At 46.7% G+C, this 26,727-nt stretch overlaps 1 protein-coding gene across 2 annotated transcripts in view; it reads right to left on the bottom strand.

Moving 5' to 3' along the window:
* Positions 1 to 15,127, bottom strand: part of UBE4B (ubiquitination factor E4B) — a 658,693-nt gene extending 643,566 nt beyond the window's left edge. Inside the window, exon 1 of one of the 2 annotated variants that reach the window (XM_069241178.1) lies at positions 14,745 to 15,127. In XM_069241178.1, coding sequence (XP_069097279.1) covers positions 14,745 to 14,768 — 24 coding nt within the window. In that variant the 5' untranslated portion in view covers positions 14,769 to 15,127. The remainder of the gene's footprint in view (positions 1 to 14,744) is intronic. The other variant, XM_069241179.1, reaches the window with a different exon arrangement.
* Between the last annotated feature and the right edge of the window lie 11,600 nt (positions 15,128 to 26,727).

Raw genomic sequence — 26,727 nt, 5'->3', positions numbered from 1 at the left:
CACGTGATATGCCAATTTGAGCATTAAAGCCATATGCGGTTCTAGTAGTGAGGTCCGTGCGGAAATGGCAGGAGGGGGGCCTGTAAGGTTTTAGGAGATTTATACCTAGGTGGTCAGTTCATTACACGGGGTGATACAATAGCCTTGTTCGTGCTGGGTACAGGCCAACATCTACAATATGCTAAGATATCAACAACAGCCCATGAGATATGGCCCTGTTTTCCAACAGAACTGTTGCCCTCACAGACACAGACAGCACTACTTGCACTCTCTGGAAGATGCAGACAATAACGCAAATGTATTGTGCACTACGAGAAGACTTACTGAGGAAAATCCCTGATGCGCAGGAGAGGTGGGAGGGTGCATTGGGCGAACCACTCTCTGTAAAAGACTGGTAAAAGATCCATATGGGTGTGTATACTGTAAGCTCCAACGCCTATTTTAAACTTATACAGTACAACTATGTGCACCAAGCGTATCTTGCGCCCAGGACCTTACATGCTATTTACCCCATGCGCTCTGACCAGTGTGCTAGATGTGGAACCTCTGCTGAGGGCTTTGCACATGTGGTGTGAGGTTGTCCCTCATTGGCCCTTTACTGGAAAGAAGTGGTGCAAAGTTTAAATGATGCGACTGATTGGGATGGTCCATACGCCCCACAAGAGATACTAATGGGATTGCTCCCTGCCCCATCAGCTAGGAAACTTAGTCACAGGCTCCTGCTACTGGGTTTGCTGCTGGAGAAACAATGCATTGCTATTAGATGGATGGGATAACAACCTCCAAGTTATGAAGAATGGTTGCAAGATATGCCTGAACGGGCAGTGGCAGGAGAAGTAAGAATGAAAGATGTGAGACGTGATGAACTCCCCAGAGTTGACTTCGCCACCTAGGCACACGTGTTGGCAGACCTGCAAGTTGCTGGAGTGCCACCAACTGTTTCAGAAGACTAGACTGTAAAAGAGCTACATGTATGGAACGGACTTTATATGGGCTGGCAGCCTAATGAGTTGCCTTCTATGATATGTAATGCATGGGGAGGGTGGGACAGAAATTAGTAATTGTGGACTTGCTGTAACAGCTGTGATGCCTGCCTACACTAATTGCTTCCAAATAGGATACTTATATGTATTGATGATACTCATGTTCAACTGTCTGAGCTGGTGGGGGGGGGGGGGGAGAGGTTGGGGGTATTTCATGTGTTGTTGTGACATTGCTGTGTACATCTTGCTGTAAAGTGATAAAGATGTAATGTATTGATCCTATAAATGTCAATAAAGATTATTAAAAATAAAAAATAGCAAAAGCACAAGAGTACTCACAAGCCTAAGACCTAAAATTAAATCAAGGTCACAGTGCAACCAACTGCCTGGGCGAATATTCCAACTAGACACCATCTTGTGCATCCCCATAACAGTGAGAGAGCAACTGCTTCCTGGTGAGGTGCCTAGGTGCAGAGGAATATGGTGAAAGGAGATCCAAAACAAGGCAAGCTAGCCTTCAAGACTAAGATAACACATGAACATGAGAAACCTCCTGAATGATGGCAGCAGAGTGTCAGTCAAACATTACTACTGAAGAAGTGGTCTTCATGTTGCTGTTTGAAATGAATGTAGCTTTGTTAAAATTGACACGATAGAAGCACTGGTATAGGAGCTTCAGAACTTGGAGAGGCATGAGATACGAATAACAACAGCGGAGTAGTGAATGTCAGAAACAGAAGCCACTTTGAACATCGTGATTAAAAAGCAGAAAAGTGAAGTAAAGATTGGAGGCAAGGTCTTGCCGAAGCAAGGTGCGGATCACTGGAGTACCAGAGTCCATAGCCAATAGGGGATATTTTGGAAATTTTTTGGCCACGAAAACCTTTCACCAGCATTCATCATAGAGGGAGTGCAGTGCACTTTAGGACCCACACCCATTCCCCGTGCCCAGCTGCAGTCTATCTAACTTTAGCTTCTTAATATCGAGGCCAGCATAAAATATTCGCCATGGCAAGGGATATGAAAGACATTAATTAAGATGGAGCTGAACTGGCAATGTATCTAGACCACACACAAACAATACAAGAAGCACGTCAAAAGTTCAGCTCAGTCAAGAAAAGACTACAAGTAAATGACCAGTACGTCAAGTTATATCTGGCGAGACTTTGATTAACTATAAACGGTACAGTATTGCCAGATAACAATATTGCAGCTGCGTTTCTCAATAAAACTGTAAAAAGAAAAATAATGACCATTGAGATTGCAACTCTGAAGAAAACCAAGGCCTCAGAGATATTGATTGACATATGGGATCCCAATTATGAAAGTTGAAACAGTCATGATGACAGATTTAGAACCTAGGACATGGGAACAGTATTGTAGGAAATGCCATAATATAAAGGAGTATGGAAAGGCATTGTTAAAACTAGCAGCCCGTACACTACTGATTAATATGTACTATATAACAAAAGGTAGACACCGCAGAAATAAGTTGGGGCTATGATAGACATTAAATGTGAGAGGATTAAATGACGTAAGGAAAACTCAGCAGGTTGTAGCATATGCCACAAGACATAATACAGATGTGTTATTATTGCAAGAAAAACACTTTGTAGAAGAGAGACAGAGGCAGAAATGTGGCTAGGAGCTATGATTCACAGATACTTTGCTACCTACTTTAGCTCTAGTGTTGTTTTCCAAAAAGGCTTGCAATGTCATCCCTTACATACAGAAACATACCCAGAGAGGAGACATTTGATTCTACAACGAATACTCAACCAAGCGCATATCCCTAGAGTGAACTCACACGACCCGAATTATGACGACCCACAGTTCTTCATGATGATCATGGCCAACTGTAGTATGCTACACCAGCACACACTCATCTGAGGTGGAGGATACAACATTACTCCACATGCCACTATAGACAGTGTCAACATCAGAGAAAAGCAACATGCTGGGCACAGACTGGCTTACTAGAAATGATGAACACTATGAACTGCAGGTCAGTTGGAGGATCAGAAAAGGCGTGAGGCATGAGTACACATACCATTCAGCGGTACCTGGATTAGCCTGTAGACTGGATTTTTGATTAGGAAAGAAAGACGTAACATGGTGGGAAACTAAGGCAGAGCGCTTACCACATACACTCTGACCACTCACCAGTGGTCTTGTCATTAACAGAGATGTTATGGAGATTTCAGCACACTATGTTGCTAGACACAGTGTTCAAAGAAATTAGACAGACCATACCACTTTATATGGTATGGACTATCAAGCCACAAATTCCTTATCTTAAAATATTCCTCAGGCATCACACTGGATCTGAAATCTTTTGTTGAGTAATACCCCCGCACGCCGGTAGGTGGAGTAATTCAGCTTCGCGTGGTGTCCATAAATGAAGTGACGTGTGCAGTGCCTATCACCCAAGCGCACTGACATCATTTTCTTTTCTTGGCTTTCTACGCTTGAGGCGTGGAGCCATGTGGAACACTGACTACTGGTGCATTAAACTAGGGCCCTTAAAGGACCTTGAAGGGTACAACCCTTTGCTCTATTATCAGTTCGGACAGTAGGGAGTATTGGAGGATCGGTAAGGGATCTGCATATAGATGGAGTCTCTACCAGATAAGGTGGTACTGGACATAAATAATCTGTTCATCTGACAGAGACTTCTAGCCACAGATTCCTTACCTTAGGATAGAAACCCAAGCAATACCATCCTCGGAGGTGGGGCTGCAAAACAGATTAGACAAAAAGTCCTGTAGGACAAAGGGCAAAGTGACTGTCACGCTGGACCTGAATGTCCAGGCAGTAGTGCTTCGTTAATGTGGGCAATGAAGCCCATGTTACCGCCTGACAGACATCCAGAAACTCTGTGGGCTAACTTAGTCGCAGCATCCTTGACTCTGGTAGAATCAGTTTGAATGCTTCATGGAAGTTGTTTTTGGCACATTCGTAGCAGATCTTGATGCAGAGTACTATCCATCCTCAGATGGTACACTATTGCACTGCCTTTCATTTGTTGGCTCTGACGTACCGCACAAAGAGTTGATCGTCCACCCGTAACTCTTTTGTGCTGGTAAGGTAGAACAACAACACTCTTTTTGGATCCAGCCGATTGAGTCTCACCTCTTCTTTAGAGGGATGAGGTGGAGCATGGAGAGTAGGCAGAGTGATGGATTGGTCTACAAGAAAGGGAATTACCACCTTATGTAAAAAGGATGCTTGAATCCGAAGGACCAGCTAGTCTAGGTAGATGGTAAGGTATGTAGGATGTGCAGACAGTACCTGTAACACACTGACCCTCCCCAGGCAGAAGTTATCACCACCAGAAAGGCAGTTTTGATGATGGTGAGGAGTCTCAGTGGAGAGTTGTGGAGCGGCTCAAACGAAGTGCACATCAGGAACATAAGAACCAAATTCAAATCCCACTGGGGCATAATAAAAGGAGCCGGTGGAAATATATGTTGGAGGCCTTTTAAGAACCTTTGTATAATAGGGTATTTAAATAGGCGTGGCTGGACAGACAGCCGCAAAAATGTCAAGATGGCAGAAAGATAACCCTTCAATGTTCCGAAAGCAGAGCCCAAGTAAAGAATAAACAAAATAAAATGGGAAAAGGACGCAGACATGGGATCAGCATCAGTTTGTACACCATGTTGCGAACTTGCTCCAAAGACAGGTGTATATCACTTAGGTGGAGGGACACTTGGCTGCCAAGTTAACACTGCAGACTTTGGATGGAAGGTTGAAAGCTGTGCCCTGTCATTGCTCAATCTCCATGCAAGAAGGCTAAGTAGTTTCAGAATGTGGTGCAGAACCCTTCCCTGTGGCTGCAACTGAAGATCTTCCCGAAGAGGCATCCAGATCGAAAGACCGATGCTAATGCTCCCCAACTCAGATATCAGACTCTCCATGCTGAATACGACACCACAAGAATAACTTGAGTACAGTCGTTCCTGAACTTCTTGAGAACTCAAGGCAGGAATGGCATGCAGGTGGCCGGAGCACCACTCGAGATAAAAAGCATCTCCAAGTGGTAGCAGCCATGGAAACTCCAGCGTGCAAGACTGAAGACCTGCGCGTTCTCAGCAAAGATCTAAGCAAGGGTCTTCCCACTCCTGGAAGAGACCTTATGCCACCTCTAGATGGAAACTTCATTTGTGATCCGCTAGGCATCGATGGCTTAGTTTGTCAGCTATGGCGTTAAGAGAGCCGGCCAAGTGTTGAACCACTAGGGATATGCTCTGCTGTTGCAGATATGGTTAGAGGCCTCTTGACAAAGGGTCATCGACCACACCCCGCCTTGTTTGCGGCAGTACCACATGGCAGTGGTGTTGTCTGTAAACACCTGCACTAACCTTCCCTTGACTGAAGGAAGAAAGGCTTTCAATGTCAATCCAATCACCCGGAGCATCAACAGATATGTGGGGCCAGATTTGCCAGAGACCTCTCATATCCCGCTCTCCCAGATGGGCACTCCAGTGCAGGGTAACACATCTGTCATTACCGTCAGTTCAGGTTTGGTAAGGGAGAATGGTCTGCCACTGACCAAATCACATTTCATTAGCCACCACAGCAGGTGTTTTGCAGTTCCCTCTGAGATCTGGACCACGTTGGAGAGATTTCCCTGATGCTGCCCCAACTGAACATCTGGTCCCACTGCAGAGCCTGCATCTGCCAACTGGCATGTGTCACAAGCAGGATACAGGAAGCCATGTGGCCCAGTACCCTCAGTGTCAGTCTCCCTGAAATCCAGGATAGAGGATGAAACATCAGTATCATATCCTGGACTCTGGGAATTTTCAGACAATCTCTCTGGTGCCAGACCTAAGTAAGGTAGCAGAAAAAACTGTTGATAGCCATCTGTCAGAATTTATTGAGGCCAACTCCCTCCTCCACCCTACCTAAACCACCTTTCAGCCTAAACACAGCTGCAAAACCACTCTTTTAGCTGTAGGGGAGGAGGTGAAAAAAAAGATAATATCAAGGAGTTATGGTCACCATTATATTTCTGGATCTCAGCGCAGTCTTTAATCCCGTTGACCACCATATTCTTCTCCACAGGGTCTAGAAGGCTGGGATCGCAGATAATGCACTGGGCTGGCTCAGGTCCTTCTTGACTGATAGATCCTTTCAGTTATTTGACGGGTCCAGCTCCTCTGTTGTTCTCCTGGTCACATGCGGGGTGCCACAGGATTCATCTCTTAGCCCCACACTGTTTAATCTGTACCTGCAACCAATGGCGGACATTATAACCCCCTCTGGGATGTCCATAGTCTCTTACGCGGATGATGCTCAGCTGTTTATTCTCTCACTACATACTCAAGTTCTTCTGTAGCCACCTTGGAACTGTGTCTGAAAAAGGAGCCAACTGAATGAATAACTCTTGCCTTAAGTTCAATGAAGCTAAAACCAAGCTAATGATTCTTGGGAACACCCCTCTTTTCCAACAGTCCCTGGGATGGGCAGCATGTTTCGGGTCCCGTCTGCCCCCAACATAACCATAAAAAGTCTGGGAGTATGGCTGGATAATACTCTCTCTATGGAAACCCAAGCCACCAAATTATCAGGAAGCTGTTTTGGAATCCAGAGATTGTTACTCCATGTACTGCCCCTACTTCTCCAAACTGAAAGACTGGTTGTCCAGGTATTGATTCTATCTCGCTTGGACTACAGCAACTCACTCCAACTCGGTGCTTCCAAAGCAGTTACTCGGAAACTACAAGTAGTGCAGAATGCTGCTACCCGCTGTGGTTAGCAATCTCCAGTTTTGAGTCAGCCGGACAAGGGCCGGCAGACCCCCATTGTCTCCTGGTCACGTGAAGGACTGAATTTAAATCACTCTGCATCACACATAGAGCCCTACGTGGGCCACACCAGCTTGCTGATCCTTACACCCCCAATAGGCCCTTAAGATCTACCAACACCCACCTCCCCAGCATTAGAAGAGCTAGAAGTGGAGGTTGGTCTTTTAGTTTTAATGTAGCCAAACTCTGTAACTCCCTTTCTCTGACCCTTCGAGCTATGGACAATGGAGCTAGGCTTTTGAAAACTCAAAAAAAAAAACCCTGGTTGGTTATGAAATACATTTTCATTGGGCTCCTTCTTCTTGCAGTTGCTTGCCCTCTTTTCAATTGGATCGCCATACGCTCTGTAAGTCAAAATAGAACAGAATCGACTTGCTGCTCAGAAGGATAAGTCCAAAACTGTACTGTGTTCAGAATGGATCTGATAAAGGGAGTCAGGTGTCACTTTGGCACATTGATAGTGAACCCCAGCATAGTCTGAAGGTGGAAGATGACTGCTAGGGGTTAGCCCACCAATCAATCATCGAGGTAGGTAAAGACTGGAATACCTATTCTCTGCAGGTTAGCTGGGACCACCCCCATCTCTTTCGTGAACACGTGTGGGATGCTTGTAAGGCCAAACGGGAGAACAACAAACTGAAAGTGGACTTTACCCACCATGAACCACAAGTGATATCTGTGGGCAGCGAGGACTGGGATGTGAAAGCATGCGGCCTGCACATACACTACTACCATCCAGACTCCCAGGTCCAGGGCAGGCAGGACTTGTGCAAGTATGAGCATTTTGGACTTCTGCTTTTTCAATAAGGAGGTTGAGAGACAGCAGGTCGAGAATACAATTAAAGCCTTTTTCCTTTTTGGGCACCAGATAGTACTGGGAACAGCAACCACAAAATTCTTCTGATGCCAGCACCTTTTCTATGGCTCTGTTGGCCAAGAGAACCAGCACTTCTTGATGGAGAAAGGACAGGTGGTCCTCCATCAGAATGTTGCAAGTGGGCAGCATGGGTAGAGGAGTGGTCACAAATGGGAGGGAGTAGCTCCTTTGGATGAGCTGCAAAAACCAACTGTCAGGTGTTATGGATATCCAGTGGTGCAGGTAATGGCGTTTCCTGCCCCCACTAGATGCCAATCATGGTCGGAGCGGAGGGCAAAGTAAAGGCATTTGGAGGATGTGGCTGCCAGGGGGAGGTGGACTGACCTGACACCCGGACTGCCTGTCCCACGTGGTCTTCGTACTCAGCCATGAAAAGATTGTGAAACTTACTGGTGTGGTGGCTGAAGTGTAGAGACATGGTTGAAAGCCCCTTCCACGCCCACAAAAGCAGATGGGTGGGAAAGGGTCTAGGGAAAGGTCCCAGGACCTGGCTGTAGCCCTGCTGCCTTAATGCGATTCAGCGCCGAGTCCGCTTTCTCTCCAAACAGACAGAAGCCACCAAAGAGCATATCCTTGTGCCAGGCTTGGATATCCACAAAAAGCCAGTAGTTCTCAGCTAAGCATGGCACCAAAGGGCCAAAGACGATGAAATTGCTCTACCCAGAGAATCTGTTGGGTCTAGCCCACATCTTACAATGAACTTGGTTACTTCCTCCCATCAGCAATTGCTTGGAAGACTATGGCTCAACCCCCCCCCCCCCCAGACTGTGAGCCACACTTGCACAACAAAATCCCAGATTGTATTGGATTATTGGCCCAATAGGCACGCAATGTTCACTGCCCACAGTGCCAGGCTGGCAGAGTCCCTAAGGTATCCAGCCTTTTGGAATCGCTAATAGGTGGGGTGGTGGGAATGCACGGAGGTTGATTTTGGAGGTCGAGGCCTGGACCACCAAGCTCTCTGGAGTGGGGTGCTGGGTGAGAAAACTGCGGGTCTCCTTGGGCAGGGCAATGGTGACAAACAATTGTACTATACACAGAAGCCCCTGCACAGGGCTTGGACCAGGCCCTGATTAGGACGTTCTTAAGGGCGCCATTATATGGGAGTAATGGTTTGGGGGAGACAATTCCACACTAAAACACCTCTGCCAAGACATTTGTCTCAACTGCAACCGAGGGTAGCATAAGGTCCAGGACCTGAGCCGCTTTCCGCACAACCACTTCGAATGAGGCACCCTCCTCTGGAGCCACAGTAGGTGGAGAGACCAGACCAGTGTCTGGGGAGGTGTCCAGCCCACTGGCATCAACAAGATCCTCATAACAGATGACCTCAGGCTCTTCTACAGGATGGCGTCAGACTAGCACTCCTAACAACAAAGACAAACCAAATGTGGTTTGTGACTTCTTTGGTGACATCCTCACCAGGAGACAAAGTCTCAAAAAGTATTTTAAGAAAGGTCATTCAAAAAGGGAATGGGGTAGCTCTCTCCAGATCTATGCTGACTAGTGTGGAAAGAGAAGAATTGATTTCAGAGGAAGGGGTGGCGCCTATATAGACACCGCGCTGACAACCCTGACAATGAAGGGCAGAGCTGAATGACAACACGTACGGGCGAGCAGCGGTACTGCTCATCACAAGTTTCCAGGTCCGATGCATGGGGAATATTCTAAGGTAAGGAATCTACAGCTAAAAGTCTCTATTAGATGTCATATTTCAAGGTGACTAAGGACGTAGTTGTCAACCATATGGAATGCGTTTTAATATTGCAGGATTAAGCAAACCAAAAAGTAAAATATTTGTAGAAATATTCCACTGCCACAGCATATGGGAAAGAGGGAGACTTTGATGTACACTGGTTGCCATAGTTAAACTTAAGTGGGCGGCTGAATACATGGTCAGCATAAACACAGAGGATAATAATGAAATATCTGAATTTTCCAAATATTATGCCTAACTATATAACTAAATATGTGACAAAAGAAAAACATTCAATAATATTTGGAGGAGCTAACACTTGCATGGGTGGAAAATGTAGAATCAGAAGTGTTGTGCTCCTCAATCAAAAGCACAAGACATAAAAAATGGCTGACCTTATAAATGGTTGTTATCTGTGTTCCACAATATTCCTGTACCACTAATATCCAACTTTAATCATTATTAATTACACTCCATTGGCTGGCATGCAGCAGTATATTAGCTGGGACACTCTTCATGAACTATGTAAGGAGTGTGCCTCTGCAACGCCGAATTTTAAAATGTAATATTTGATAGTGCAGGAAATTTGTCATATGCTGGTTCCCTTTCAGTAGGCAAGTTCCACAATGAGATGTAGAACAGGCCTGCCGAGTCCCCATACTTTGGTCAACCTGATCAAGAAAGCTCCAGTTAGACCATGTGATGAAATCCATATGATTAATAGTAGTGTGTCAGATTTGCCAAGATTGGTAGACACGATCTACTCACCACAAAATTAGTTTGGAATCCCAAACTAGCTCTCAGCTGTGAATTATTAATGGTAAAAGGATTACACAAAGTAAATTTGCCCTCTTGGGAAACCTATACACTGAAACGATTTATCTCAAATATAGATTACCTGAATAAGGGCCATTCCACGCACATAGATATATTCCTAAATCACAGGCTAAGGGAAACAGTAAAAGAAGAACTCCTATAATACCCCCAAGAGCCAGACACATAGAAATTACTGACACTAGTTGCCACGGGCCCGGCCCCTAGGAAAATAGTCATTATAATGTATAACACAGTTACGAATGACATGTCAACTGAAAGGTGTTGTTACAGAGATAAATAGTCACAGGGTTTAGGAATAAGTCTATCAGATGCACAATGGGAATACTGTTGTGGTCACACTAAGGAGGTGTTGATGAATGATGCAGATTCATTAATTTTAAGTTTTTGCACAGACAGTACTGCACGCTGCTTAATATGTTCAAATACTGTGGGAGAGAAAATGCTGCATGCGCTAGATGGTCAGCTCCAGAGGCAGACTTTCTTCATTTACAATGGGGATGCCCAATGATTATTAACTTTTGCTATCAGCTGATTCAGATAGTGAACGAGATGACAGAGCCACCATTGAAGACCGATCCACTAATAGCAATCCCTAAATACATGGAATTAGTTCCAAAAAGTATTAGAAAATGTAAAGCCATTGTACTGTTAATGGGAAATGCAGGGTGGCCATGTCCTGGAGCAGAGGAGCATCCCCTAAAACGGAAGCCTTGATGAAAACTAAGGGGGTGATTCTAACCCGGGGTTGGAGGATGCACCGCCAACAGGCTGGCGGTGCATCAAGGGCAATTGACGCGGTCAGAAAAGGGAAACCGGCGGTTTCCCGCCGGTTTTCCCCTGCCCCTGTGAATCCTCCACGGCGGCGCTGCAAGCAGCGCCGCCATGGGGATTCCGACCCCCTTCCCGCCAGCCTGGTTCTGGCGGTTTTCACCGCCAGAACCAGGCTGGCGGGAACGGGTGTCGTGGGGCCCCCTAACAGGGCCCCACATTGATTTTCAGTGTCTGCCTAGCAGACACTGAAAATCGCGACGGGTGCAACTGCACCCGTCGCACACCAGCAACTCCGCCGGCTCCATTCGGAGCCGACTTCCTCGTTGCTGGTGCTTTCCCGCTGGGGGGCGGCCTTTTGGCGGTCGCCCGCCAGCCCAGCGGGAAAGTCAGAATGACCGCCGCGGTCTTTTGACCGCGGTACGGTCTTCTGGCGGTTCCCGCTTGGCGGGCGGCGACCGCCGCCCGCCAAAGTAGGAATCATGCCCTAAGTCTCATACAACCCGAAATCTGAATCTATAGTACACTGCTGCAGCAGACATACCGCCACATAAGACATTTGTGAACCCTGGAGGTGATATCTGGCAGAGAAGGAACCTGACTGATGGATCACTGTAAAGAGCTGAAGGTGCTAAAGCTGCATATTATTAAGAAAATTAGTCAAATTTGAACTTTGTAAAGTCGAATGATTGTTTATCCATTGCTACTGCACTGTTTCAGAATGAATAATACCTACATGTAGGTGCTATGGCTATGATGCTCTAGGCAATATGTTTAATAAAATGTGGTAAAATAAATATCTTTGAAAAGCAAGCACTAACCGTCAAACTAGCAACATAAAATACAAATCTATAACCTGTAAGATACATACTATGTTTGGCAGCAGGCACGGTAAACCTCTGTGCTATGTTACAAGAAGTCAAAGCTATTTACTATACTGCAAAGAGCTCTCTCCAGCAATGCACAGCCACCAGAGTTATTTTACATTTATTATATCCTGGGACGTGCTGTGTACACAAAGATCTCCACAGGAGGTGCCTTAAACTTCTAAAGTATTTGAAAATGCAATATGTTATCAATTAAGCTACAACAGACTGTGTCACATTTGTCGTTGTTGCCAATTTCTTATGAGCAAGGTACATAAGAATTTAAATGTATATGATGACTGTCAGACACTGCTCCCTTTCTGCTGCCAGCCCCCGACCATCAATTTATGAAATTCTAGATTATTATTTTCCCTATTTTCAGTACCGAATTAACAACTCAGCTGCAGAGCCCTAATATGCAGAGGTGAAGCTCTAGGGAAAGAGGACGCACAGTAAACGCCTTAAGGGGGAAATAAGGGGCATGACAGCCCCAGGGGTGTGGAATTTAATAAAATATCTACTTGTCCAGAGGACACGTTCCTTCATAAATCTACTTGTTCTGTTAAAAAATATATATCTACTTGTCCATTCGGTGCCATGTAGAGTGGGTACATATTGTGGCAGCAATCTCATTACTTAAGAGCTCTAATAACAGCCTCTCGGATTATGCCAGGGCTAGGACTACAGTAGGGTTTAAATACTAGCAATTTAATTGTTTTGCCGCCTTTCTGCAGATCTACATACTGGGGCTGGAGGCAGCGGTAAGCAGAAGTTCCAGGGTTGGAATGTCCTTTTGAGTCTGTGAAAGCCTTTTAAACTTGCATGTTTTATGGGTTTTCACCAGCTCTTCTCTAATCGTTTCCCATACTGGTAAACGTTGGATATTTACTCCTGACAATGGCAGAAGTAAAACTTATCTCAGAGTTGGGAAAAAAAGTGGTTGGAGGGACAGTGAACTTTTAAGCAGTCAACTTATTTTCGCATGAGCAAATCTACACATGCATATTTTCTCGTGCTAAAATACAGTTCACAAATATTTTCTAGAAGCATGATTTCCTAATCTACTTCGGTAAATTATTTTGAATTCATGAATTATGTAAATCTGCACTTATACAAAGACATATACAATGGGTGCACTTTTGTGACAATTGGGCTCCTAATTAGATCTGGCGTTAACCAAGACCTTTTGTGTTTATTAAAATTCTCCCTCTTTCTATTCATCTATTGGCTGGCTTCACTGTAAGGTACAGCAATATGATCTTTCCCAAGGAGCATTTCAGCACACAAAGTCGTTTTGTTAAGTGCCAGAAAATACTGTGACAATGTGTGCTTTTTGAGGCCAAAAAATATTTTGGCCTTTTGCCAATGTTTGCTACAATGGTGAGGGCCTGGTAGCTCTCACAACAATAACGTTTTCCAAAAGCCATGTCAAAATAAGGCGTGCATGGACAAAACCAAAAAACTGACTACACATTTCAAACCTATTGACTTCGCCAATGCTTGTTTATTTTCATGTTTGCCCTCATCTTGTTGAAACTAGACTCAATGATTTTCCATTATGAATATTTTTTGTTAATACCAGCATTCATTAAAACATTTTACTGAAGGGATCGTCAAAGAAATGGCACCTAAATTTCACAGTGTATTTTAGCAAAATGTTTTTTTTTTCTGGTTTTTGTGAACATTTTATTTTAGACGCAAACAAGCATTACTCTTGCTTTCAAGCTTCTGTAAATATTTGAATCTAATCACAGAACATTCTGGGAGCATTACATGTAGCCTCATATTGTTAAACTTTGCAAATGTGTGTGTAGAAATGTGTTTACAGGAACCACTGTCAGTTGAGCAATCCGACCTTACAACATGTATTTATAGAGCGCTCACCCTAATTATAAAGGGTTTGCATTAATGAACCATAAATACAAGCTTAAACAGCATAAACATATGGACACCAATATTACCTCAACTGCAGAAAATTCCCTTTCCTGCTCCATAATGTGGTACTGTAAACTGGCAGCTGAAGGGTTTCTGCTGCAGAGGGTTGGGCCTGCTTGCCCCAAGGACAAAATAAGCATGAAAACTTGTTGTCCTTTACCTCAAACAATATGTCCTGGGTGTCGGGCTATAGGAATCCTACACCCCTGTGACAGCTCAAAGATGTAAGGAAACTGACTGCGCTGAAGGGAGGGCCCAAGTGGGAGTTCTAAGGCAAAGAGGTACAGAGTAACAAGTCGAGGAAGCTCAGTGACAAGGTAAGTAAGTACAGTGACAACTCGGATGTGTAGGTGGTGTAAACTTACTATTGCGCATTTGGCGGTCAAACAGAGGGGTAGCCATGACAGGGTAGCGCAGGATAACAACTCAATCTGGTTGGGAGTGCAGAGTTAGATCCCAGAGCGAAGCACGGGGCGGGGATAACAGAGCAGCAAGTGGACAGCAAAACAGTGACAGCTGGGGGGGTGAATTAGGCAGTAAGTGACAGCTCCGGAAGATCATGATGACAGTTCTGCAGAACCAAGTGAACACCTCAAACTAATAAGGGAAACTGATAGCTCCGGGGCAGGATAGACTTGTCCGTTCAGGAGGGTGTACACTGACAGGTCGGTTGGATGGAGCAAAGTATGAGATCCGAGAGTAAGGGATCAGACTGACAGTTCCTGGGGGGGACTACGGGTTCTAAGGGTGTGGGGAGAGGGGGGGCAGGATGACAGGACCAGAGGGAGGTACCGGACTAATGGTTCCGTGTGGTGGAAGATGACTGAACCTACTTCCTCGGCTTCTTGTACTACCCTTAACCTTACTCAAGTCTCTTTCTCCCATCTGGTGTGTTCACCTCCCTCAGAAAAAAAACAGCTGTACCCCCTCCTTTAAATCATGATCTGCGTCCGGACAGCACTTCTTTACCTCGTCCGCGCTCAGTTCTTCCATGGTTTTCCTTTTAATGGCTGCAAAGGGGGTGCCGCCTCGGTGGGGCGGGGGTTCACGGCTACACGGCCCTCCTCAGCGCCTCATGATGCGAGGGGAGGATGGTGAGCCTCCACGGCCACCGTCCCTCAGATTGGCTTGATCTGAGGGAGACAGTCGGCGCCCGGCGTCCAAAGTTGTGCCGCTGCGCTGTGTGCCTGCCTCCTTGCTCAGGTGGCACCAGTACCCAGCTGTCAGTATAGTTCCTTGCCCCTGTATCGGCCCACTACACAGCTGCGGTGTCCGGAGCTGCTACTACTCAGGATTATTCATCAAAACACCCAGGCGGCCATCTTGGGTACGTCACGTGAGTGCGCGAGTACACAGCAAGACACCACCGCTCTGCCAATCGAAGAACCCCATCTCAAAAATCCCTACAGCAACAGAGGAGGGGCTGGGTGAAGGCGGGACTTATGGCACCATCTCTATAGCAACAGCGCACAGAGGGCTGGAAATGGGAGGGACTAAGCAAGCAAAAAGGAGGAGCTCAAGGAACGTAGGTGGTGCTAGTAAAAGTGAAAGGTGTTGGTTATCGGGGGAGTGACTTGGTGTAATTTAGCCACGCCCGTTAAAGCCCAACCCACATCACCGAAGCTCTATAAAATACGTAGGGAAAAAAAACTCCCCGTGACAGGGAAGTCATAGGTATAAAAAGAAGACTAGTCAGCAAAATACACGGGGCTCTGTATTACTGAAGTTAGGCTTTAAACCTAGCCAGACCTGCAGAATGATGTCGGTTACTGTCATATTGAAGAGAAGAGGCAAATCTTGGAAGGAAGAGTCTTTGTCTCCAGCCTTACTCTCACAAAATATATTTTTTTCTAGCTAGTGCATCAATAATTTTCAATTCTATTAAGGACACAGAGGCGAGGATTATGCTTTGTCTTTCTATACCAAGAACATGACAGCAGCCAATCAACATTAAAATCACAAAAAAACTACTTTCCCCAATACCACTTATAGTTCATATCATGCCCAATCCTAGGCCTGTTCTCCATATAAATGTCTCTGCAATCTTAGTCCTTCCTCTTTCTTTGCAACAAAAGAATATTTCAACCTGAATCCCAACGAACTGGAATCTCCATAAGTCCCTTACGAAGAACTCTGAACTGCAGCCTCCGGCTGAATCTGGAACAACCACGTTGTCTGCGAACTTCTGAATCATTCATGCTCCCTTATTGTCCGATCCTATGAAAAAAAGAAATATGCTAATAGACTTGCACTGATCACAAGTGAGAAATGTCCTAGCTATGGAGAAGGAAAGTTTCAATTCTATTAAGGACACAGAGGCGAGGATTATGCATGTCTTTCTTCACTTTTATTTAAACAGCCAGTTCAAAGTTCAACAGAGATTCAAAAACTACAACACCCAGGAAGCCATCATCTCCATGGCAACCAGTGTCCAATCGCTATTCTCTCCGACGGTCTGTATATATATTCCTTACTATCGTCGTCCGTCTTTGACTTCACTGCGACAGGAAGTTAAGGCATCCTCAAGTTGCTGCTGCCTCCGATCCTAAGAGAACAATGTAACACTGTGAGCAAGTTGAACGTGCCTCCTTCAAAAAAAGGTCTGAACAGTTGAGATAACTATACATTGTAGGGTATGCATTCCCCCTTCAGAAACAAAACTAAAAACATCAAACCCACTATCAAGTTGGAAACAAATTCAAACCAGGGTTCATCATCTGACCATTGTAAATGCAGATACCACCTCCAATGACGTTGTGACCCATCAGCTCTCGGGTGGGAGACACATCCCTTGTGTTGGGCGGGATAATCCTCGCCTACGTGTCCTTAATAGAATTTAAACTTTCCTTCTCAAAAGCTAGGAAATTTCTCATTCTATGTCAGGATCTAAGGCGAGGATTATGCATGTTTGAAGCTTACTTACCACCAAAGAGGCTGTTTCGTGAATAGGTTTAAAGTTAAACGTTTTGAAAGTAGACTCTGATGACCAATCAGCAGCGTTCATGATGTCTTCCAACCTATCACCTACCTGGACGGCCTTGGAAGCCATGGCACCCCGAGTGGAGTGTGCCCAAAAAATTTGTACATTGATTCCCACTTCCATCAGAGCCCATCTGATCCACCTAGCGATCGAAGGAGAGGAACCTGCCCTAAAGGGTTTGTTTATCAAAATCAACAATTGCCTTTCCCCAGGTGGCCGATGTTCGGTTGTCACCTCTTCGTATGTGTTCAGACACCTTACAAAGCACAATTTAGGCACACATGGAAAAGCTGGATAGGTTACCGGCCTGGTATCACACTTGGTCTCTCTGGATACAGTAAAGGTCACTCCCTCAGGAGAAAAAACCATTGCTGATATATCAAGGGCTCTGACGTCAGACACCCTTTTGCACGAGATGAGACATAGCATCATAGCTAGTTTTGCTGACAGTTCCTTCCGGAAGAGCTATTGGCTATCCAGCCATGAGGACAAAAGACGCAGAACCTGATTGACGTCCCTAATTTTGAATACCTGGGTTCCAGAGGTCTGGATATTCTGATACCCTTTAGCAATTTGCACACCCATGGGTGTTCCCCCACAGGGCAATTGTTCAGCAGGGGGGTGTCCCGCCGAGATCGGAGATCTAAAAGAATTGATCAAGCAATAAGACAAACCAGCCTCCGCTGGTTCTGCTAGAAAATTTATGACATCTGTAACCTGGGCCCCGATGGGATCTACGTGCCTTTCCACACACCAACGAACCCAGCAATTCCAGGCGGACCTGTACCGCCTGCATGTGCCCAGAGCCCAGGCTTGTGTGATGAATGTTTCTGTGTCCTTTGAAAGTCGGCTGTCTTCCCAGCGAGACCGGTAATTTTCCAAGCCATCAGATTGAGATGGCCTTGAAGGACCAGAGGGTGAAGGTGCCCCACGTGATCCAAGAGAATTGTCAGGAATTCCGAGAGAAGTATTGGAAAGTCACAAGAGAGCTCCAGCAGAGATAGAAACCACACCTATGACCTCCATAGTGGGGTTATCAGGACCACCATAGCCCCCTGATGACGCACTTGGGCGAAACTCTTGGAATCAGTAAGAAAGGGGGGAACACATAACCCTGATTTCGCCCACAATCCTGCAGGAACACATCCACTGCTGCCGCCCCCGGATCCAGGCACCAGCTGAAGTACCTCGGTAGTTGGGTGTTCCATCTGGACGCAAAGAGATCCACTGAACACGGACCCCAGCGCTCCATGAGTGCCAGAAATACACCTCTGTCTTGCCGCCAGTCGCTGGAATCCTCCAGAAATCTGGAGTTTCAGTCTGCCAGTGTGTTCTGGGAGCCCGGAAGATACTCCGCTGTTACCGAAATTTGTTGCTGGAGTCAAAAGTGGCAAAAATCCTCGCCACTTCCACTAGGGCTCTCGAGCGAGTGCCCCCTAGGGGATTTATGTACTACACTGCGGATACATTGTCCATCCTCAGAAGGGCACGGCAAAGGACCTTGTCCCGAGTCAGAGACCTGACTACAAAGGATCCCGCCAGGAGCTCCAGACAATTGATATGTAGGCTGAGATTCCGTGGGGTCCAACGTCCACCGAACGAGATGTCCCCACACCGGGCTCCCCAACCCTAAAGCCTGGTGTCTGATTCTATGACGAGATCCAGCAAGTATCCAAAGATCACTCTGCCATTCCAAGCCTCCATGTGGTCCAGCCACCACTGGAGTTCCTTTCTCGCCTCTTGGGGAAGAGTTATTAACTCAGAATAAGTTAGTCCGCGCTGGAGGTGATGAGCCTTCAGGCGTTGAAGAGCCCTGTAGTGAAGAGGGCCCGGAAATATGGCTTGAATCGAGGATGAGAGAAGTCCCACCACTCTGGCCAATTGTCTGAGTGAGATTCTGTCGCGCCTCATGACCTTCGTCAACTCCTTCCTGATCTTGGTTATCTTCAAGATCGGGAGGCTGTGTTAGAGTCTACGAGGAACCCCAGAAAGGTCAGCGACTGCGAGGGCAGGAGGTCCAATTTCTGCTGGTTTATCACAAACCCCAAGTCCTGGAGGAGCGCAATAGTCGTGGAAGCATTGGATAGAAGTTGTGCACGGGATTGATCCATCAGGAGGATATCGTCGAGATAAATGATTAGACGGATCCCCCGGGACCAGAGGTACTCCACCACTGATTTGAGGAGTTTCATGAAGCACCACGGTCCTGAAGATAGGCCGAAGGGGAGGGACGTGAATTTGTTGAGGTCCAGACGAATCATCCAATCCCCTTCCAACAGGAGATTCCTGATCATATGAATGCCCTCCATTTTGAATTGTCTGTAGACTGCCCACTCGTTGAAGGCGTTGAGGTTGATCACCAAGCGGAATCCTTTGTCCTTTTTCTCCACCAGGAAGATATTGCTCACAAAGCCCCTGGGATGTAGGACTGACTTGCGTATGGCCTACTTTCACAGGAGGTCCTGAACCTCTGAGTCTATTAGTGCGGATTCCACATCCATAAAGACCAAAGGTCTCAGAAGCCCCTCTTGGATTGGTGTTCCCCAGAACTCTATGTGAAAACCCATCACTGTCTGTAAAACCCATGCATCTGAGGTTATATGTGCCCACTTGGGCGTGAAAAAACACAATCTCCCTCTGAGAATTTGAGGGGAAGAAAGGCTAATCCTTACCATTAGGGCCTCCTGGAGCGTTAGCTCCGCCACGGGCACTTCTGCCTGTTCTGTTTTTTCCTCTACCCCGGTTGGGGAAGAAGGCACCTTGGTAGCCATCCCGCCATCCGTTGTTCCTGTTGGTGTAGCTGCTGGGGCCTTGTTGATATAGGCAGCCGGAGGAGCGACCCCTGCCTCTTCAGCCCCCCCCAAAAACCTTCTCAGGAAAAATGTTCTTTATGGAGGACTGTGCCGTGTCAAGCGCCAAAAAAGTAGCCACAAACTTGCCCAGTTCTTTCACGAATGGATCGCCAAACAAGTTACCTTGGGCGATCGCCCCTGCCTCTGAGTTAGAGAGTTCCCTCAGTTTGGGGTCTATCTTGATAAGTAAAGAACAGCACCCCTCTGGCGAGATGGCGCAGTTGGCATTGCCCAGGAGGCAAACCGCCCTCTGGGCCCACCCAGCCACAATATCCGTCGGCAAGGGGTATCCGTGTGCCTTGCATGCTCGGCCAATTGAATAATCCGTGTTAGGGGTCCTAGCTCGTCTAACAGTTTGTCCTGGCATGCCCTCCAGGACCGGTTGATGCCCTTCTTGGGATCCTTACTGTACTTCGCAAGGAAGGTACACATCTTAGGATCTATGTCCGTAGTTGCCACTACCTTGCCTGGCAATGTAGGGCGCAGATATTCGGCCTTCAGATGGGACCGAACCTCTTTATCAAGAGGCTGCCGTATCTTGATGGCAACATACTCAGCCAGCCTCTGCTCCAGTCGCCCTTCAGGGGATCTAGGGTGGTAGATGCCCTCAGGGTCAAACATTTCTGAATTGGAGTTCTCTGCCTACTGCGGGCCTGGCGTGGTGGGAACCGGACGCCATGGACGACCGGAGTCTTGCTCCTCGTCAGAGGAGGAATCTCCCTCTGTGTCCCCCTCACCCCTCTTGGGTGACCCCACGTCAGGGTCTAATATGGGGTGAACCTCTTCACTAGTCTTCCAAGCCAAGACCCCTCCTGGAAGGGTGGTAGCTTTAAAATGCGTGCACTCTTACGAAAAGCTTCGGTGAGGCGTTCAAAGCCCTCCAGGTGCCCTATGTCGCGCTTGCGCAATTTCTTGGGAGCCGTCAAGTTCATTGATGCTTTAGGATCATTTCCCATCCCCCTAAACATGCTTGTCCCCTTAGATACCTGTCCGGACAATTTTGCTACACTCTCTTTGAGAGGGGCCAGGGCCTTGGCTATGGCTTGTGTGAGCAAGACATCCACCTCAGGGAGTACAGTGCATTGCGAAGGGCCTTCCCCTGGGGACAGGTTGGGGAAAAAATAATGGTCCTGTATGGACTGCATTTTAGGGACACAGTGGACAGATGTTAGACAGGAGAAACACCCTGTAGAAATGCCTAGGGCAGCCCCGCGCTCCTTTAAAAAAGGAAGCGACCGAACGGCCTCTGCGCGCGCTTTTGTTAACGCGCTCCGCCCCCCAGTCAAGAGTTGACCTCAACGCAGAAGCGGTGTTCTGCGGGGGTTGGAGGGGTTAATAATGAGCTTCAAGCTCAAAACCCCTGTTGTGCTATCCCTCTAGCGATCGCTCACTTATCGGGACTTGAAACACTAGGAAACGCGCTCCAGAACACCAGCAAGCACGAAAGAGCGCCCTCTGGTGGACCCGACGCGTCACTGAAAATGGAATCTGCACTCAGGCAAAGAAAAGCCTACCGCGAGCGGTGAGCATCACTATAACAAATACTGTAAATAAAGTCAATACCGGCAGAAGGCTATATCAAACACTCAAAAACGCAATGAACAAGCACTCAAGAGGCACTAAGGGCCAAAGAGACTTAACCGATGCTCGAGCAGTGAAGAAAGAGGACGGGTGATGACAGCAAGGGATATATATACAGACCATCGGAGAGAGTAGCGATTGGACACTGGCTGCCATGGAGATGATGGCTTCATGGGTGTTGTAGTTTTTGTATCTCTGTTGAACTTTGAACTGGCTGTTTAAATAAAAGTGAAGAAAGACATGCATAGTCCTCGCCCCCGGTCCTGACATAGAATTACATGGGCAAGTATACTAATAAAACATATAAGCAATACAACATGCATATAGTTCAAACTGTAAAATGTACATTATAAATGCAAAAATGCTTAGAATCAGCATTTTGTATAAAAATCATGTTACGGTGGGCTAATCCTCACCGCCTTGTCCTTAACAGAATTGAAAATTCTTGTTGCAATAGCTAGACATTTTTTTATTCTATGTCAGGACCGGAGACTTCAGATTATGCTAGTTCAAAGCTGACCCACCACTGTGGATGCCACATCCACAATAAGTTTAAGACAAAAAAAAAGTAAAGTCAGAAAACCAATCTGCGGCGGCCATGATATCTTCTAAACGAGAACCAGGTCCAAAGGACTTAGATGCCATAGCCCCACGCACAGAATGTGCTCTAAATCTAGTAGTGTCTATGCCATCCTACCCTAATAACCATTTGACCCATCTGGCTAATGTGGCTGAGAATACCAGTGCAAATGGACTTTGTAGGGATATGAGTAATGTCCCCGTGCATCTCTACGAATGTCCCAAGTACAATCCTCATAAGCCTTTAAACATTTAACAACACATAACTTCTGGTCATGGGGAAAAGTTGGATATGAAATATACCTAGTAGTCGTCTTTGTACATCTGGAAATAGTGAAAGAAACTCCAGAAGGAGTAAAACACTCTGCCGGCTAATTCCAGAGCGTGCATGTCAGACACACGCACCAGGAAATGAGACAAAGAAGCACAGTGAGCTTGTCTGACAATGGTTTATGAGAAAGGTCCTCGTCATAGGGCCAGGCTCTCAAAAAACATAAAACAATATCTACATCCCATAAGGTAGTATATTTGGGTTGAGGAGGTCTGACCATTCGGATGCTCTGTAAAAGCTTACAAATCAGAGGATGCTCACCCACTGGCATGCCCTCTAGATGTGGATGTCCCGCTGAAATATGAAATTATTAATGGTCCAGTACACTAAACCCTGAGATGCCAAATCTGAAAGAAAGTTAACAATCATACTAATATGGCCCTCCATGGGATCTACACGTCGTTCATCACACAAACCCACCTATCGTCTCCAAGAAGCCTCATAGCGTTTATGGGTGGAGGGAGCCTAAGACTGTGATAAGAAGAATCTTTCGTCCTTTGAAACTCCCAGCACTTGCCAACGTCTCCTGAAAGTCTCCATGCCATGAGTGACAAGTGTCCCTGCAATATCAATGATTGAGGATGACTGGACTGATCTAGAAGCAGGGATGGAAAGGATGGGAGTGGAACCAGAGGAGCACATGATAGCAATACATCGCTACTGGAAACCACAACTGCGTTTTCCAGAGAGGGATCACCTAAATGATCTCCACCACTTGTCTCTTCACCTGAGAGAGTACTCTCTGAATCATGTAAAATGGAGGGAAGGCATAAAGGAGACCCAGGGACCAATCCTGGAGAAAAGCATCTTATCCTATGGCTAGGGTATCTGGTCTCCAACTGTAAAACCATGGAAGCTGAGCACTGAACTGTGAAATACTGACCAGTGGAGTTTCCAGTCACTGCTATCCCTCAAGAAACATGAGTTCCAGTCCGCCACATTGGAGCGCCCCAGAATGTACTCTGGTGTCACTGATATCTGGTGTTAGAGGCAACAGTGCCAAAACTCCTTGGCAAGCTCCACAAGAACATGCAATCTGGTCCCCCCTAGGCGATTTATGGATCTTACTGCTGATATGTTGTCCATATGTAACAGTATGCAACAACTGGCCCTATGGGGAGAGAGAGATGGAATCACAAAGGCCCCCGCTAAAAGCTCCAAACAATTGATATGGAGACTTGATTCCTCCGGGGACCACCGGATCCCCGTCTCCACAGCTCTGCACTGAGCACTCCAGTCCCATTGGCTGGCATCTGACTCTATCACTATCTCCAGGGAAGATGCAAAAATGGCTTTTCCGTTCCACAAATCCATGTGGTCCAGCCGCCACCAAATTATCTCTGATCTAGCCTCGTCTGATAACAGAACCTGCTCCGAATAAGACAGCCCCTTCTGAAGATGAAGGATCTTTAGATATTGAAGGGTCTGATAGTGAAGGGGGCCTGGAAATATCACCTAGATGGAAGAGGCTAAAAGTCCCACCTGACGAGCAAGGATCTTCAATGATATAGTCGGAGAGGCAAGGGCTCTCCTCAACTTTTTCTTGATAAAAGCCTGTTTCGCTTGAGGTAATTTCAACTGAGATCTGATGGAATCCACTTAGAAACCTAAGAATTCTATACATTGAGAAGGATTCATGACCAACTTGTCTGAGTTTATCAGAAAACCCAGATCTTGAAGAATCTGGAGAGTCCAGGATAGTTGCAACAGAATTGAATCTTTGTTGTGGGCCATGATCAGGGTATCATTGAGATAGATAATGAGGTGCATGCCCCTTTCTCGAAGAAATTGCACCATTGGCCACAGCAGTTTGGTGAAACACCAAGGGGCCGAGGACAGACCAAAGGGGAGGACAGTGAACTCGTACCATTGGTCTTGCCAACAACATTGATGAAAACGTGAGGAGAAAAAATGGTCACCGCTAAATAGGTGTTTTTGAGATCTAACCGTACAAGCCAATCTTCTTCTTGTAAAAGATCCCTTAGAACAGTGGTTCCCAACCTTTTGACTTCTGTAGACCCCCACTTTATCATTATTGGAACCTGAGGACCCCCACTGAATCCCTATTGGAATTCGGGGACCCCCTACTGAGACGTTACTGTAAACTGGGGACCTAATCTGTTAATATTATTTAATTTTCTAAGCAGTCGCGGACCCCCTAGGAGTCTTCGTAAACCCCCAGGGGTCCCCGGACCACAGGTTGGGAACCACTGCCTTAGAAGATGGATACCCTCGATTTTGAAATGGTGGTACACTATCCAAGAGTTGAATGTATTTAGACTGAGGACCAAGCGGGAACACCCGCCTTTTTCTGCACCAAAAATATTGTGCTGGTAAAACCTGCCTGGTGGGGAACAGTTTTGACTATCGCCTGTTTGCGAAGAAGAGAGGCAATTTTGTTGTCTATGAAACGTCTCTCTTTTTTGCAAAAAAGAAACAGACCGGGAAGTAACTCTTGTTTTGGAGGGGAGTAGAATTACATTCTGTAACCCTGGACTGTTTGCAAGATCCATGGATCTTATGAATGTGTTCCCAAGCTGAAGATGCCATTTTAACCTTTCCCCCAGAATAACTTCTGAAAAGGGAATTACTCTCACCTGATGCTGTGGTGCCTTTTGGATTGAAGCCACATCGACCTCCACCTCTGTAGGCACGACCTCTCCTATTCCAGGTGGGGTAAAATCCAGGTGTGGCTTGGTAATTGCATTGACCCCTTTGGGGATATCCTGATGAGGCCTGGTAGAAGCCCCAGCCTGGCGCTCAGCCTCGGTAGTGTCCAGCCCTGGTAAAAAGACCCCAGCTGAACATCTTCATAGATGGGGGATGTCTGGGCCTTGTCAAGAGCAGAGAAGGTGACCACATATTTTCCTAAATCTTTCACAAATTTGTCCCCGAATAACAGACCATTCGCTTAGGTTCCTGGTTCTGAAGGGGCCAATTTGGCCAATTTAGGATTGATCCACATCAAGAAGGATTTTCACCGCTCTGTGGACATAGCACAGTTTGTAATACCTAATGGGCAAATTGCTCTCTGTGCCCATTCTAGAATCGCCTTAGGGTCCAATTGTGAGCTGGATTCTTTTGCCGTCACCACCAGCTCAAAAATCTTACTGATAGGGCCTGAGACGTTGAGATGTTTGTCTTGACAACCTCTCCATGCTTGATCTAGGGCCTTCTTTGGGTCCTTAGCAAACTTTTTGAGGAATGTGGCTATGCTAGGGTCTAGTTCCGGAGTATCACCCACCTTGTCTAACAGGGAGGGTTGGGGACACTCTGAGCACAAGGTATTATGCACGTCCTTTTCAAAACCATTTTGTAACCTTTCCTGCACATAATGTGCTACTTTCACACATGGAACCCACTCTGTGGATCGTGGATGTATGATATTTTATTGGTCGAAGAAGAAATTCTTTTGAAGAAGTGCCTCTTCACTGGTACATTTTCATTTGGCTGGTTTCTTGGGCTCATTTAGCGCTTGCTCAGAATTTGAAGTGTGAGAAGAGGATTAGTGGGCAGACTCTGTGGTGCAGAAAGTACTGAAAAGAGCTCAGAAGAATCTAAAGAGGCCATATGTCCGTATTCGTGGTCTTTATGCACCGATGCTGCCATTTGTGAAAAGATTTCCGCTGAGGAAGTAGTCCACACTGAGGCTCTCGGGGCAAGGCCCACATCAAAAGTCTGACTGTCCCTACTCGGTGTCTCAAATGGAGGGGGTCTCTCCATCAACTCTCGTTGATCAAACCTCAACAGAGGTTGAGTAAAGGGCTTTTAGGCTTTTATAAGAGCCTTATTAATAGAGTCCTGTACATGGTTACCAAGGGCTTACACTAATCTCTCCCCCATCTGGTGTTCATAAGGCACATCAGCCATCTCTTGAAAATATTCGTCCTCTTCAGTGTGGTACGCCTTGCTGCTTAAGAAAGAGGATATGGAAGAGTTCAAAGGGGGTGTGATAGCACCAGCAGGTCAAATAAGGAGAAAACTCCTATATAAAATAAAAGACCAAAGGTCTCTGTGGGCCCAAATTAAATGAGGAGGGAGCATCTGCTAGAAATTCCCGTAGGGCAAAGCCCTAAATAGTTTTTGAACCCCGTTGGACGTTCCAGGGGATGCTTCACATGTGTAGAAGTGCCGCGCTACACCCGAGCCGGTATCCAAGACTTTTCTGAAGTCGGAGAACGCCTAGCGTGCGCGCGCGCACATCGACATGAAAAGAGGACTAAGGGGGTCATTCTAACCTTGGCGGTCGACGACCGCCAGGGCTAAAATGACGGGAGCACCGCCAACAGGCTGGCGGTGCTCCCATAGGCATTCTGACCGCGGCGGTACAGCCGCGGTCAGAAACGGGAAACCGGCGGTGTCCCGCCGGTTTCCCTCTGCCCTAGGGAATCCTCCACGGCGGCGCTGCTTGCAGCGCCGCCATGGGGATTCCGACCCCCTTACCGCCATCCTGTTCCTGGCGGTGCGGTAACGGGTGTCGTGGGGCCCCTGGGGGCCCCTGCAGTGCCCATGCAAATGGCATGGGCACTGCAGGGGCCCCCTAACAGGGTCCCACTAAGATTTTCAGTGTCTGCATAGCAGACACTGAAAATCGCGACGGGTGCAACTGCACCCGTCGCACCCTTTCCA

The sequence above is a fragment of the Pleurodeles waltl genome, chromosome 6, assembly GCF_031143425.1.
Source record: "Pleurodeles waltl isolate 20211129_DDA chromosome 6, aPleWal1.hap1.20221129, whole genome shotgun sequence".
Taxonomy (NCBI): Eukaryota; Metazoa; Chordata; class Amphibia; order Caudata; family Salamandridae; genus Pleurodeles; species Pleurodeles waltl.
The sequence above is the reverse complement of the archived record's forward strand: the minus strand, read 5'-3'. Positions and strand labels throughout refer to the sequence as shown.